Source organism: Bombina bombina, chromosome 3 (assembly GCF_027579735.1).
Source record: "Bombina bombina isolate aBomBom1 chromosome 3, aBomBom1.pri, whole genome shotgun sequence".
In the NCBI taxonomy this organism is placed as follows: domain Eukaryota; kingdom Metazoa; phylum Chordata; class Amphibia; order Anura; family Bombinatoridae; genus Bombina; species Bombina bombina.
The window spans coordinates 1032556436-1032572463 of record NC_069501.1 but is presented as its reverse complement, the minus strand read 5'-3'; the positions used below and the strand labels follow the sequence as shown (position 1 = coordinate 1032572463).

Below are 16028 nucleotides of genomic sequence, written 5' to 3'. Positions count from 1 at the left end.
TCTGGGGCTCCTCAGGCATGGGATGGCCTGTTCAGCTTTCTGGGGGAACGACTGTCCCTGAGGCTTCACGGGGTCCACCTTCAGGGCTGGAGTCGTCTTTTGCTCCAGCGGGGGTATGCTGTGCTTTTCGGTATAGACTGGCGCGCCTGCGTGTCCTATTGCGGCACACTTTGGCATCATTGGAAGATCCCATCCTTAATGAATCTGAGAAATCTCAGTCTTCTTCCTCGAATAGCTTTCAGTATTAGATAAATGAATGCAGATTTCTCTTAGAAAATTATTGGTTGAGTATCTTTTTTCCAGTTCTAAGCTGGGAAGAACGGGGTCACTGTGACTTTTCTTATTGGGCAATAACCTAAGGGTTGCCTTCTTATTCACTCCAGTTAGGATGTTTGTTTATTGATTCCAGCTCATGTTTGTTTCTGGAATAGATACTCACGACTTTTTGATCGCACTGTTTGCTTCTATGGAAGATTGTTTTAAAGGGCGTGTGGTCCTATATTTATCTATCGTTTATTCTCCCTCTGGAGTGAATACGTGAGGCCTTGGGCACTGCTTGGGTTCAGACCCTTTTATCTTGGGGCCTATTCAGACTCGTGGCACTGATTCTGCCTGGCCGATCCGGTTAAGGCGCTGAGTGCTTTCATTATTATTATTATTGTTTTTTATCACATTTACCTCAAAATGCCTATAAATACACCCCTCACCACACCCACAATTCAGTTTTACAAACTTTGCCTCCTGGAGGTGGTGAAGTAAGTTTGTGCTTGATTTCTAGGTTTTCTTCTTTGATAAGCGCTTCTAAGCATTCTGAAGCCCAATTCCTCTCAGAGTACAGTGTTTGTCAGAGGGATGTGAAGGGAGTATCGCCTTTTGATTTTATGGTTTTCCTTGCGGGAAATCTCTTCAAAGGTTCTCTGTTATCGGTCGTAGGGATTTATCTCCTACATGCCTTTTCAGATTGACGATATACTCTTATACCATTACCTCTGCTGATACTTTTTCAGTACTGGTTTGGCTATCTGCTAAATGTGGATGGGTATCTTTCGGTAAGTATGTTTTCATTATTTAAGACACTCTCAGCTATGGTTTGGCGCTTTATGTATTAATATAAAGTTTTAAATATATGTATTCTACTTATATTTGCCATGAGTCAGGTCTATGTGTATTTCCCTTTTGCAGCCTAAACAGTTTCAGTATAGGAATCGTGTTTGGGAAGTTTATTTAAACTTTTTTTCTTACCTGGGATTCATTCTTTTCCTAATTTAACTTTCTTTTTTTCGCGGGCAAATCTAGGCTCGCGAGGGCGCAAAATTCTGTTTTTATTGCCTTATTTTTGGCGCAAAATGTTTTGGCACAAAGTTCGTCATTTCCTGCGACGTTGATGCTAGTTACAGCATGAAATTGCGTTTGTTATGACGCGAGTTGTCATTTCCTGTTTTACAAAATACATTTAACTTGTTTTTGCATAATGCGTCATACTTGGCGCCAAATTTAGTTATTTTACCCCTCTATTGCTCGCTGTTTTCGTGAACTTTGAAAGCTATTATGCCAGCTTTTGTTTTCTCTACTAAAACTGTTACATTGTGGAAATTGACTGTTTTGCCTAATGTTATTTTTCTTTTTCTATTACATTTTGTGAGATGTCTTTCTGATCCTGACTCTGATGTTACTGTAGAAACTGATACCTTGGAACACAATTCTACAAAGCTAAGTGTGTTTATTTCATCTTTTTAGCTGTTATTTTTTCAGCTCAATTATGTGGCATTTATTTATGTTTTATACTAGCAATGTTTCTACATGTACGTTTCATTTACTGCTTTTTACATATTCAGTTCATGTACTTGATTTCATCTGCAAACATCACATGTTGCTTAATTCATAAAAGGTTATGACTGCTTTTATGCCTTAAGTAAACTTATGAGGTCTTTTCAAAATTGTTTTAATTAATGTTGTTCTGTTTTTTTTCTACTGATGAAGGTTTCTTTGGCTCAAAGGCTTCTGTATCAGTTTGTTGAAAATTCTCCTTATTTTTCATTTGAACATTTTTTGTTCTTTGTATAGGACATTTTTCAATTTATAGCTTTTAGGAGTCTAATCCTCTTATTAACTATCGGCTAGATTACGAGTTGTGCGTTAGGTTTAAAAAGCAGCGTTAGAGGTCCTAACGTTGCTTTTTAACGCCCACTGATATTATGAGTCTTGAAGGTACAGGCACACCGCTCACTTTTTTGGCCAGACTTGGAAATACCGCAAATCCACTTACGTAAATTGCATATCCTCTTTTTTTCAATGGGACTATAAAAATTTGAACCCCTAATCTGCCGAACCGGACATCGCCGTCACTGTAATAAATATATTAAACCCTAAACCACCGCACTCCCACCTCGCAAACATTAGTTAAATATTATTAACCCCTAATCTGCTGTCCCTAACATCGCCGACACCAACCTACATTTATTAACCCCTAATCTGCCACCCCCAACGTCGCCACCACTATACTAAAGTTATTAACCCCTAAATCTAAGTCTAACCCTAACACCCCTAACTTAAATATAATTAAAATAAATCTAAATAAATATTCCTATCATTAACTAAATAATTCCTATTTAAAACTAAATACTTACCTATAAAATAAACCCTAAGATAGCTACAATATAACTAATAGTTACATTGTATCTAGCTTAGGGTTTATTTTTATTTTACAGGCAAGTTTGTATTTATTTTAACTAGGTAGAATAGTTATTTAATAGTTATTAACTATTTAATAACTCCTAGCTAAACTAAATATAAAGTTACCTGTAAAATAAAACCTAACTTAAGTTACAATTACACCTAACACTACACTATAATTAAATTAATTACCTAAATTAAATACAATTAAATAAAATTATCTAAAGTACAAAGAAAACAAACACTAAATTACAGAAAATAATAAACAAATTACAAGATTTTTAAACTAATTACACCTAATCTAATCCCCCTAACAAAATAAAAAAGCCCCCCAAAATAAAAAAAAAGCCCTACACTACACTAAATTACAAATAGCCCTTAAAAGGGCCTTTTGCGGGGCATTGCCCCAAAGTAATCAGCTCTTTTACCTGTAAAAAAAATTACAAATCCCCCCCCCCAACTTTAAAACCCACCACCCACACAACTAACCCCTTGAAGATCACCTTACTGGGAGAAGTCTTCATCCAACCGTGCCGAAGTCCTCAACGAAGCCGGGAGAAGTCTTCATCCAAGCCGGGCGAAGTGGTCCTCCAGACAGGGAGAAGTCTTCATCCAGACGGCATCTTCTATCTTCATCCATCCGGCGCGGAGCGGGTCCATCTTCAAGACATCTGACGCGGAGCATCCTCTTCATCCGATGGCTAAGACTGAATGAAGGTTCCTTTAAATGACGTCATCCAAGATGGCGTCCCTTCAATTCCGATTGGCTGATAGAATTCAGCCAATCGGAATTAAGGTAGAAAAAATCCTATTGGCTAATGCAATCAGCCAATAGGATTGAGCTTGCATTCTATTGGCTGATTGGAACAGCCAATAGAATGCCAGCTCAATCCTATTGGCTGATTGCATCAGCCAATAGGATTGCACTTCAATCCTATTGGCTGATTGCATCAGCCAATAGGATTTTTTCTACCTTAATTCCGATTGGCTGATAGAATTCTATCAGCCAATCGGAAATGAAGGGACGCCGTCTTGGATGAAGTCATTTAAAGAAACCTTCATTCAGTCTTAGCCGTCGGATGAAGAGGATGCTCCGCGTCGGATGTCTTGAAGATGGACCCGCGCCGGATGGATGAAGATAGAAGATGCCGTCTGAATGAAGACTTCTTCCCGTCTGGAGGACCACTTCGCCCGGCTTGGATGAAGACTTCTCCCAGCTTCGTTGAGGATTTTGGCCCGGTTGGATGAAGACTTCTCCCGGTAAGGTGATCTTCAAGGGGTTGGTGTTAGGTTTTTTTAAGGTGGTATTGGGTGGGTTTTAGAGTAGGGCTGGTTGTGTGGGTGGTGGGTTTTAATGTTGGGGGGGATTTGTAATTTTTTTTTACAGGTAAAAGAGCTGATTACTGTGGGGCAATGCCCCACAAAAGGCCCTTTTAAGGGCTATTTGTAATTTAGTGTAGGGTAGGGCTTTTTTTTATTTTGGGGGGGCTTTTTTATTTTGTTAGGTGGATTAGATTAGGTGTAATTAGTTTAAAAATCTTGTAATTTGTTTATTATTTTCTGTAATTTAGTGTTTGTTTTGTCTTTGTCTTTGTCTGTCTTTGTCTTTAGATAATTTTATTTAATTGTATTTAATTGTATTTAATTTAGTTAATTTATTTAATTATAGTGTAATGTTAGGTGTAATTGTAACTTATGTTAGGTTTTATTTTACAGGTAACTTTGTATTTATTTTAGATAGGTAGTTATTAAATAGGTAGTTATTAAATAGTTAATAACTATTTAATAACTATTGTACCTAGTTAAAATAAATCCAAACTTGTCTGTAAAATAAAAATAAACCCTAAGCTAGATACAATGTAACTATTAGTTATATTGTAGCTATCTTAGGGTTTATTTTACAGGTAAGTATCTAGTTTTAAATAGGAATTATTTAGTCAATGATAGGAATTTTTTATTTAAATTTTATTTGTTAGGGGGTGTTAGGTTTAGGGTTAGACTTAGGTTTAGGGGTTAATAACTTTAATATAGTGGTGGCGACATTGGGGCGGTAGATTAAGGGTTAATAAATGTAGATAGGTGGCGACGATGTTAGGGCCGGCAGATTAGGGGTTAATAATATTTAACTAATGTTTGCGAGGTGGGAGTGCTGTGGTTTAGGGGTTAATATGTTTATTATAGTGGCGGCAACATTGGGGGAAACAGATTAGGGGTTAATAAGTGTAGGTAGGTGGCGGCGACATTGGGGGCAGCAGAGTAGAGGTTAATAAATATAATGTAGGGTTCGGCGATGTTGGGGGCAGCAGATTAGGGGTTCATAAGTATAATGTAGGTGGCGGCGGTGTCCGGAGCGGCAGATTATGTGTTAATAATTATAATGTAGGTGTCTGCTATGTCGGGGGCGGCAGATTAGGGGTTAATAATTGTAAGATCAGGGGTGTTTAGACTCAGGGTTCATGTTAGGGTGTTAGGTGTAAACATAAATTTTATTTCCCCTTAGGAATCAATGGGGCTGCGTTAAGGAGCTTTACGCTGCTTTTTTGCAGGTGTTAGACTTTTTTTCAGCCGTCTCTCCCCGTTGATTCCTATGGGGAAATCGTGCACGAGCACGTTACACCAGCTCACTGCTAACGTAAGCAGCGCTGGTATTGGAGTGCGGTAAGGAGCAAAATTTTGCTCAACGCTCACTTCTTGTCTGGTTTGTAAAAACCTGTAATACCAGCGCTGTCTGTAAGTGAGCGGTGAGCATAAACTGCTCATTAGCACCGCACAGCCTCTAACGCAAAACTCGTAATCTAGCCTATGTTAATAATCCTTTTCAAATCTGGATTTTAACATTTTTGCTTTTGAGGTTTTTTTCCTATTCAATATACTATCTGTATTATATTCTAGAGAATGGTTATTCTGATTCCCTCTTGGGACTGTACTACTATTTCTATGGAGATTGGTACTTGTTTTCAGGATTCTTTAGAATTTGAATAAAACCTTAATAGAGCATATTCACGTACTGTTTATATTTTTAGCTCAGCTTTTTCTGTGGCTGACATTACTGTTCTCTCATCCTTTGTTGAGCAGTTAGCATAAGCAGTTTTCAGATTCTTAAGTATATAACTCTGTTTATTTACTTTAGATGTATTACTTTAATTAATTGTACTATATCTATTATTATGATTTCAAATATATTTTATTATCTCTCTTGTTAGGATAATTAATTTATTTGATTTCTATTATCTCCATTATTTCTGGAGGTTTAGAGTTTTTTTCTGCCCTTCTTCTTGTCCGGTGATGTAGATCAGTTGGTGAATGTCCTGACTACAAACGCTTGTTCTAGACCCAAAGGTCATAGATTCATTTTCTGACAGGGTTAATACAGCCCTTTGGCTTTAAGGTCAATTTAATGTACAGGTATACCTCACTTTACAGCGCTTCACTTTACAGCGATTCGCTAATACAGCGCTTTGTGGAGCTGAAGTTCAACCTCCAAAGATTTTGAAACAGTGCTGTAATCATAGAGAGATTGCGAGAAAAGGGACTGTCACCATTTTGTTATGCGTAGTTCACTCTGTTTACAGCATTACAGTGCAATCTGTGTCTCAGTGGTATAGTCTGACAAATTTTACTACAATCATTGTCACTATTTTACAGGTACAGTATTTATTGAATACTGTGCTGTGCTAGTGTTAAACTAAATGCAGCATTATTGCACTCCTAATATTTGTTAGTTCAAACATGTTTTCAAATTTTTAAACACACTGGCAAGTGAAAAGAAAGCTAAAACTGCCTTGTTTCACTTTAAGGCGGTTTTCACTTTAAAAGCGGGGCTCCGGTCCCTAACCCGCTTTATGAGCGGGTATACCTGTATTTGAGTAATAACTACTGCTTTTATCAGCTGCTAATTTGGTTAACTCCGAGTGTAAGCACTGAAGAAGCGTTTTTTTGTATCCTTCTGGGTGTAAAACGCTATATAATTACTAGTTATTAGTCTGCATAAAGGTGCGGTTCTCAAACCAGTCCTTCTGGTGGGGGACAGATTAAATTGTTTTTGGATGAACTCAGTCCAAATTCTATATTATTCTTAGAGTTTGAATAGATTTCTAGAATGAGACCTTCTATGGGAAGAATCTTTCTTTCTCAGTACACTATGCCAGTTCTTTTTGCAGGAAAAGGATTTGGGTTTCTATTTCAATTCTATTCTTTGTCTCTAAGAAGGAAGTTTATTCAGTCCATTCTTGGATCTGAAGACTTTTTTGTTTTGTTAGAGTTTCCACTTTTAAGTTGGAGATTATAAGGAATATTATGCCTTTTTGTTAAGGCCATTTCATGTCCACTTAATTTTTTAGGATGTTTATCCTCATATTTTATTACATTCAGACCACTTGTGGTTTCTGAGATTTTCTTTTAAGCTTTACCAATTTGTCGCCTTTCCTTTTGGTTTAGTCACAGCTTTATGAATCTTTTCAAAGGTTTTTGGTGCCCATCTTTCTGTCTTCCTACAGTAGGGTATTGTGGTTCCTTATTTGGATGGTATCTTGGTATTAGCTTAAACTTTTCTTTTATTAAAGTCAGACAGATAGCTCAGCATGCTAAAGCACTTTGACTGAGCTCTGTAACAACTTGAGGGTTGCATGTTCGATTCCTGGTGAGGTCCATTCAGCCTTTCATCCTTCCGAGGTCTATTAATTGGGCAGCATCTTGAGTCCCTTACGGGTGATTAAACGCGCTTTATGAGTACCCAATACATACATATGAAAGAGCAGTTTTCAAATATATGGACTTTTCTTTTTGTGGAATCCCTCATGAATCAACTAAGTTTTGTTTCTTCAAGAGATGGTTAGAGCATTTAATTTACCTAAGAGTTTTGTGTTTCCTCAGACAAGGATCACTTCTTTTTCTAGATATATTCTGTGTTCATGTCTAAGTCTTTATCAGACAAAAGTCAATTGTAAGTGGCATTAGCCTGTCTAACTTATAGTCTAGAACATTTCTTTCAGTGGCTATGTGCATGGAAGTTGTTAGGTGTCATAAATGCAGCATCGGGCTTGATGCAGGTGTTTCTACCTGGGTTTGCAACACATATGTTGGTTTAGAAGGAATTAGATAGAGGGCGCCACATGGTGCAGATCAATGAGATAATGACAAACACAGAATGATCACAAGAATCCTACTCACAATTGGAAGCGCACAATAAAGTGCAGAAATAGCAGTCTGGAACTACATGTCGTCCGGTCGACCACAGTGGATGGAGCACACAGATGGAGATCCTCGTCTCACCAGGGAGAGTCCAGGGATGTCCAAAAGGGAGTACAAGTGGAGCTAAACAGCAGATATCCAGCCAGATCCTAGTACCAGAGATCCAGCGGAATCCTGGTAATGGAGGCCAGAGGAAGTTCACCAGGCTCGGCCCAGGGAGAGAGAAAAATGATAAGGCAGCAACCGGAGAATTTAAAAATATATTAAAAGGTTTAATAACAATAAAAACAGCAACGCGTTTCTCAGTGGTACACACTGTTTCATCAGGCTACATATGTTGGTTTCCTTGCGACTTGAGGACTTTGTCTTCAGTTGTTATTCAGGGTGCGTTTGCACTGTAATAAGAGAAGTTTTCTTCTCTGGTTTCAAATCCCGGTCCTAATCTTGTGGTTCCCATACTCTTTGGGGCCTGGAGTTGCCTCCCCTTGGTTTTCAGAACTGATTTTGGTCTCTGTGAGCTTGGCCTGGTTCTTGTTTGTACCCTATTTAGGTTTTTCCGGGTATCCTTGTCTAGTTTCTATGTGTTCGCTTCTTTTTGGGAGTTTACAGTAGTTGATCCCTTTTTCTTGTAAGGGGTGTGTTGTGGGGGACCGACTGTCGGACGGTGGTGTCTCCCAGAGGCACGCTGGCTCTGTCGAGCCTCTTTTCTGATCTTTTGTGGGTCAGTGTCCTTTTTTCAAAGTTTCCCTTCTTCGGTCGAAGCAGGGTGTTTTGCTGCGCAGGGTTTTCAGGCCTGGTGCCCTCAGAATGGGCTGCCTTTTGTACCCTCCCATTTTTAGCATTCAGTATCCTCTCTAGCTTGGGTATTGTTTTCCCAAATGTAATGAATGCAGCTGTGGACTCTTTCCATTTATGAAGAAAAACATAAATTATTCTTACCTGATCATTTTCTTTTCTTCAGATGGAAAGAGTCCACAGCTCCCCACCTATACTTTTTTCTGTGGGGCGTCTGTTTTTTGTTCTTCTGGCACCTTTTCACCCTGATATTTCTTCTACTGTTCCTTGTTCCTCGGCAGAATGACTAGGGGATGAGGAAAGTAGGAGGGGTATTTAAGCCTTTGGCTGGGGTGTCTTTGCCTCCTCCTGGTGGCCAGGTTCTGAATTCCCAAAAGTAATGAATGCAGCTGTGGACTCTTTCCATCTGAAGAAAAGACAATTATCAGGTAAGCATAATTTATGTTTTTATAAGCATAGAACTAAGGTTATTCTCCTTCTAACTCTAGTCATTGGTTCCACCATGTTGAAAGCTATTTTTCAGTACATTTCAGTTCTGATGTGTTTGCACATGTGCAGCAACTCTCCTTCAGATAACTGCAATTTTATCTAGGTTCCAAAATGGCAGCACCCATAAATAAAGGGAGGTACATAAAATGTATTTAGTATTTAGTCTCCCTTTTAAAAATACTTGAAAAACTGTATATATGCAAGCAACAGTGCAATAGGAGAATGTCTCTAGCACTCTCTAGAGCAGTGTTTCCAAAACCCAGTCCTCAGGACCCTTACTCAAGCCAGATATTTATTACATCTTAACTAGAGCACAGGTTAAATAATCAGCTGATGGGTGAGCTAATTGTTTCACCTGTTCTCTAGTTAAGATATAATGAATATCTGGCCTGAGTAAGGGTCCTGAGGACTGGGTTTGGGAAACACTGCTCCTAGAGTATCTTCTTTTTTCCCCTTTAAAGAGATGTGACACCTTTATAACCATATACTGTATAATACTAATATTTCTTGGGTGTACATTCAAAACCTAAAACACTGAAGTCGTATATGTATTTTCTATGTTTTGTATACTAGTTGTTTAACTATTTGATGTACATTCTTAGCTCTCCTTAGTAGCCATTCACTAGCAAGAAAGCAGCTGCCTTTTTTCTGTGAATCGAACTGCACTAAGATTGTTTTTTTTATGATGTGCCCCCATTTTGTCTGTACCTGTGGCTCTGAGAGACCCAGCTCCTCGAAAGGCCTTTTAACAGTCAGTACAGTAATTTCTTAGACCTTGAAGGCTGCCTCTAATCTAAATGCATTTTGATAGTTTTTCACCACTAGAGGGCATTAGTTCATGTATTTCATATAGATAACATTGAGCTCATGCACGTGAATTTACCATGGAGTCAGCTCTAATTGGCTAAAATGCAAGTCTGTCAAAAGAACTGAAATAACGGGGCAGTCTGCTGAGGCTTAGATACAAGGTAATTACATAGTTAAAACGTGTATAATTATATCTGTGTTGGTTATGCAAAACTGGGGAATTGGTAATTAAGGGATTATCTATCTTTAAAAACAACCAAAATTCTAGTGTTGACTGTCCCTTTAAGTAGTTCAGATATCTCTATTTTATGTTGCAGTTTTTGCATTTATTATAAAACCACAGGAAATATAAATATACTTTAAAGGTTAAAAATGTATTTACTAATGGACTGAGATTGAAATACACATACATTTTTAGTGAAAAAATGTATTCCTATTTTGACAGATTTTGTTATGTTAAATTCTTAAAGGGACACTAAACCCAATTTTTTTTTTCTTTCGTGATTCAGATATTGCATGCAATTTTAAGCAACTTTCTAATTTACTCCTATTATCAAATTTGCTTAATTCTCTTGGTATCTTTATTTGAAAAGCAAGAATGTATAAGTTTAGATGCCGGCCCATTTTTGGTGAACAACTTGGGTTGTTCTTGCTGATTGGTGGATAAATTCACTCACCAATTAACAAGTTCCGTCCAGGGTCTGAACCAAAAATGGTCTCTCTCCTTGGCTTAGATGCCTTCTTATTTGAATAAAGATAGCAAGAGAACAAAGAAAATTTGATAATAGGAGTAAATTAGAAAGTTTGGACAAGCCTCCTAAAGTGCTAAAAATATAGGTGTGTGTCCATATCAGAGATAACACAAAATGGAGAAAATACTATTTAAACGTTGTCTCTAAAGTCCTTAATATGACCTTTTAAGTTTAATGCAAAATTATGTCCATAGTTGGTTTAGATTTTTTTTACTGAAGCTACTGCTGCCAGTTTATGAAACTCTGAATTTCAATTAGCAGGCACGTCTGAATATGCACTCATGTTTATCACATTATTAAGACTGCTGTACAATTATCATTCATGTTAATTCCAACCAAGAAGATCACAAGTTATTTTGGATTTGGCAATTTGTGCTTGCTACCAAAACATTCATAATATCATTTCCCATTTGCGTTCTCTGAGGTTGCACACTTCATAGAAAGATACATGAGATTAGTATTCCTTTTTACTGATAATTCAGAAATAAATGTAGTAGAAAAGTAGTCTAGCATCGGTTGCTGAACAGTGTTTAGTTATTTAAAAAATAGAATATAATTTTCAAAAATGTTAACTGCTACTCTGAAGAACAAAATAAAATTTGTAAGGCATCAAAACAACACTTTATAAATCTTCTTACAGTATAACAAAATTATTACATCAAGAATGAAGAAGGGAAAACATTTTCTATAGTATTAAAAACAAATGTTTGACAAAAAAAAAAAACAGCTTAAAGGGACAGTCAACACCAGAATTGGTGTTGTTTAAAAAGATGGATAATCTCTTTATTACCCATTCCCCAGTTTTGCATAACCAACACAGTTATAATAATACACTTTTTACCTATGTGATTACATTGTATCTAAGCCTCTGCAGACTGCCCCTTATTTCAGTTCATTTGACATACTTGCATTTTAGCCAATCAGTGCTAAAACCTCGGTAAATCACGTTTGTGAGCTCAATGTTATCTATATGAAACACATGAACTAATGCCTTCTAGTGGTGAAAAACTGTCAAAATGCTTTCAGATTAGAGGCGGCCTTCAAGGTCTAAGAAATTAGCATGTAAACCTCTTAGGTTTAGCTTTCAACTAATAACAAGATAACAAAGCAAAACTGGTATTAAAAGTAAATTGAAAAGTTGTTTACAATTACAGATGAAACTCGAAAAATTAGAATATCGTGCAAAAGTTCATTTATTTCACTAATGCAACTTAAAAGGTGAAACTAATATATGAGAGAGACTCATTGCATGCAAAGCAAGATAGTTCAAGCCGTGATTTGTCATAATTGTGATGATTATGGCTTACAGCTCATGAAAACCCCAAATCCACAATCTCAGAAAATTAGAATATCGTGAAAAGGTGCCATATACTAGGCTCAAAGTGTCCCTCTCTAATCAGCTAATTAAGCCATAACACCTGCAAAGGGTTCCTGAGCCTTTAAATGGTCTCTGTCTGGTTCAGTAGGAATCACAATCATGGGAAAGACTGCTGACCTGACAGTTGTGCAGAAAACTATCATTGACACCGTTCCTAAGGAGGAAAAGCCTCAAAAGAAGTTGGATGTTCCCAAAGTGCTGTATCAAAGCACATTTAATAGAAAGTTATGTGGAAGGGAAAAGTGTGGCAGAAAAAGGTGCAGAAGCAGCAGGGATGACCGCAGCCTGGAGAGGATTGTCAGGAAAAGGCCATTCAAAAGTGTTGGGGACTTTCACAAGGAGTGGACTGAGGCTGGAGTCAGTGCATCAAGAGCCACCACACACAGACGGATCCTGGACATGGGCTTCAAATATCGTATTCCTCTTGTCAAGCCACTCCTGAACAACAAACAACGTCAGAAACTGGTGCTGGTCCACTGTGCTTCATTAAGTCCAGGGTCGACGCAGCCGTCTACCAGGAGATTTTGGAGCACTTCATGCTTCCTTCTGCAGACGAGCTCTATGGGGATGCTGACTTCATTTTCCAGCAGGACTTGGCACCTGCCCACACTGCCAAAAGAACCAAAACCTGGTTCAATGACCGTGGGATTACTGTGCTTGATTGGCCAGCAAACTCGCCTGACCTGAACCCTATAGAGAATCTATGGGGCATTGCCAAGAGAAAGATGAGACATGAGACCGAACAATGCAGAAGAGCTGAAGGCCGCTATTGAAGCATCCTGGTCTTCCATAACACCTCAGCAGTGCCACAGGCTGATAGCTTCCATGCCACGCCACATTGAGGCAGTAATTGCTGCAAAAGGGGCCCAAACCAAGTACATACAGTATGCATGCATATACTTTTTAGAGGGCCGATATTGTTCTATGTACAATTCTTGTTTTATTGATTGCATGTAATAATCTAATTTTCTGTGGATTTGGGGTTTTCATGAGCTGTAAGCCATAAACATCACAATTATGACAAATCACGACTTGAACTATCTTACTTTGCATGTAATGAGTCTATCTCATATATTAGTTTCACTTTTTAAGTTGCATTAGTGAAATAAATTAACTTTTGCACGATATTATAATTTTTCGAGTTTCACCTGTACATGCCCTTTTTGAATAATGAAAGTTTTTTTTGTTTTGTTTTTTGGGGGGGGGGGTTTGTCTTGACTGTCTCTAACTGTGAATCCACATTTTTATCAAGTAATTGAGAGCAAATGCAAGAGGAGACATTGCTTTGATCAATTTATGGAAGTCCTTAATTTAAAACATCCAGACTCTGAATCCAGTCTGTGCCATCAGTGTTCGGTTAAGGTTTTGTTTGGAACATTGCTTGGCTTTTCTGGGGGGGTTTCAAGTGAAACTCCTTCATTTCAATAGCATTTTACAGAATTTTGGATCATTTTGCCAGCAGGCTAAAAATTCAGGGACATTCCACCTTTCCCCTCTGTTCCCCAATTTTCATTGGCTTGTGATGTCTTTTGTTACCTAACACAAGTAGTATGAAGGAAGCAATTTTTTTTTTTGAAGGAGGCTATCTTTTTGGTGAATGGTTACTTCGAGAATTAGACCAGAATAAAAGCCTGTTAAAGTTGTATAGAAAACTCAAATATTCAGTGTTAAAATAATTTACATAAACTATGTATATGTTTTTTAAATAATTTTAAAGGTGCTGAAATATTTCTCTATTCCAGATTTATTGGTTACATTTTTGTGATTGTAAAAATATTTTTTGAAATAGAATGGGCGAATGAATATATTAACAACAAGTTTTCAATTTCAGAGGTCTACGCATTTTATGTATTACTTGTCTACAGGTCTTGTTCGCTCGTGAAAGCGCAAACGGTGACAACCTTGTAAAGGTGAAAAAAATAGTAAAAAACGTGCAATGCATGCACTGAGTTGGTAGTTTTTTTGTTTTTTTTAAAACACCCATCTTAAGGTCCTATAAGCTCTTTGTAGTGTTCATTAACAAGTAGAGAAGAGTGGATTCAACGGCTTAATATTTCCTAATTCCTATTCTATTACCACTTAAATAACACTAAGCTAGGGCTTCGCAAATCCTGAAGCCAGGGAGCCACAGCACCTAGGTTATTGCTTATGGCTTTTTGAAATATTCGTTATTTTACACATATGTATAGAAAAACATTCTTTCCTGGATACATGGGTGTTGGTGACTTGTAGAGATATTCATGACTTAATTACAGAAAATGTGTAAGTGTCTGAACTAAAAGCTGGTTTGTGCAAGTTCTGCACCCGTACCAAATTGAGTTTAATTTCAAACTTTTTGCCCATTTATCCTTTACAGAGGAACATTTTTTTATACAATGATTTCAGGTATTTTATTATTAGGCAAAACTTTTTTATGGAAATGGTACTTTCAATATTTTAATATGGCAAAAAAAGAACAAACATACTAAAAGTCTGGAAATATATTTTTTTCTTAATTCCAAATGGGTTACTAAGTGGAGGCATGTCCTGTATGTGTTTATTTGTATTCTTTCTCACAGGTACCTTATATTTCTGTGGCTTAATTTTATGGAAGCAGCTGTGACCAAACAGACGGTGAAGGGCCAGGGTAAGAATTTTGTCTGTATGAACAGACCCCACATATCTATCCTCGTGGTCCTGCTTTGCTCTCATGTTTTTATCTTTCCTTCTAATGCCTTTTTCAACCACATTTCCTTCTAGGTCAACTTTGTCAAGTGATGTAGGCAGCTGGGCTACTGGCCCTGAATCCAGTCTGTACCATCAGTGTTAGGCATTGTTTCTAACAGTCTGGAACCTCTCTTTGCTTTTCTGTTTCTGTGTAGGTCTCTTTAGTAAGCCTTGTAGCTAATGCCATGGGCTACTCGGAACTAGGTGCCATTAAGTCCCTTAAGACCCTAAGAGCTTTGAGACCTTTAAGAGCCTTGTCACGATTTGAAGGGATGAGGGTAAGATGCTAAAAGCAGCTGATCCTTCTGCATGCATATGGAGCAGTTTTACGCATGCTAGAACTGATCAAACTGGTATGAAAGTCAAAATTCATGATGTAGCTGCTGACTTCCTTACCCCTGCACCCTCTCCTTTAAACAAAGGAGATGCATTCAGCTGCTTCATCACATTAATATTGGCCCCAAACTACATACCATTCGTAGTACATTGTAACATTGGCTTTTCTCATTTGGCCTGGCTTGTCTCCAGCACGGGAAGTGTTTCCCTGCTCAATAGGGAGAATCACCAGGTGCAAAGAAGAGGAATTTGAACATTTTACAACTGATACTCATAAATATAGTAAATTAAAGAATGGGTAATTGGACAGAACAGTCAATACAATTAAATGTCATAGCTAGTGGTAACAATAAAGGGATATTTTATTTAATCAACCTTTTAAATAAACTTACACATTTTGGTTTAATTCATCTTTTTGCACCTTGTTGTTCTCAGTCCAGTCCCCTTAAGACTGGAAGGCTTAACAGCAAAGCTTTTCCACTACCTCCCACTTCTGGCTATGCTTTATAGTGCCCTGTTCTTCACTTTGACAGTCAAGACACAAAAATAAAGAATCCTGATGCAAGTCCCTAAAAGGATTATGCCCCAAAGCCAATAATTGGCATTATAAATATTTCCCTTAATTATGAAGAAATACAATTAAAGGGTACAAACATCTCTTTTATAAATAAAAACATTTTTAATATAAGTATAGAATAAGCAAAGATTATTGCAGTCACAAAATGTGTGATTTTGCATACATAAATATCTAGTATTTAGCGTATGGGGGCATTTACTAATATCTTGTACCATTTTTTCAAAGCATTTCCCATTACCATCACTGTATTCAACCATGCAGAGTTAGCGATTCCCTATGCTTTAGCATAATTAGATTTTTTTTTGGGGGGGTGCTTTGGAATTAC

At 37.5% G+C, this 16028-nt stretch overlaps 1 protein-coding gene across 1 annotated transcript in view; it reads left to right on the top strand.

The window, feature by feature from the left end:
* SCN8A (sodium voltage-gated channel alpha subunit 8) overlaps positions 1–16028 on the top strand; it is a 262830-nt gene that overhangs the window by 115533 nt on the left and 131269 nt on the right. Inside the window, exon 16 of the mRNA XM_053708233.1 lies at positions 14946–15068. Coding sequence (XP_053564208.1) covers positions 14946–15068 — 123 coding nt within the window. The remainder of the gene's footprint in view (positions 1–14945; positions 15069–16028) is intronic.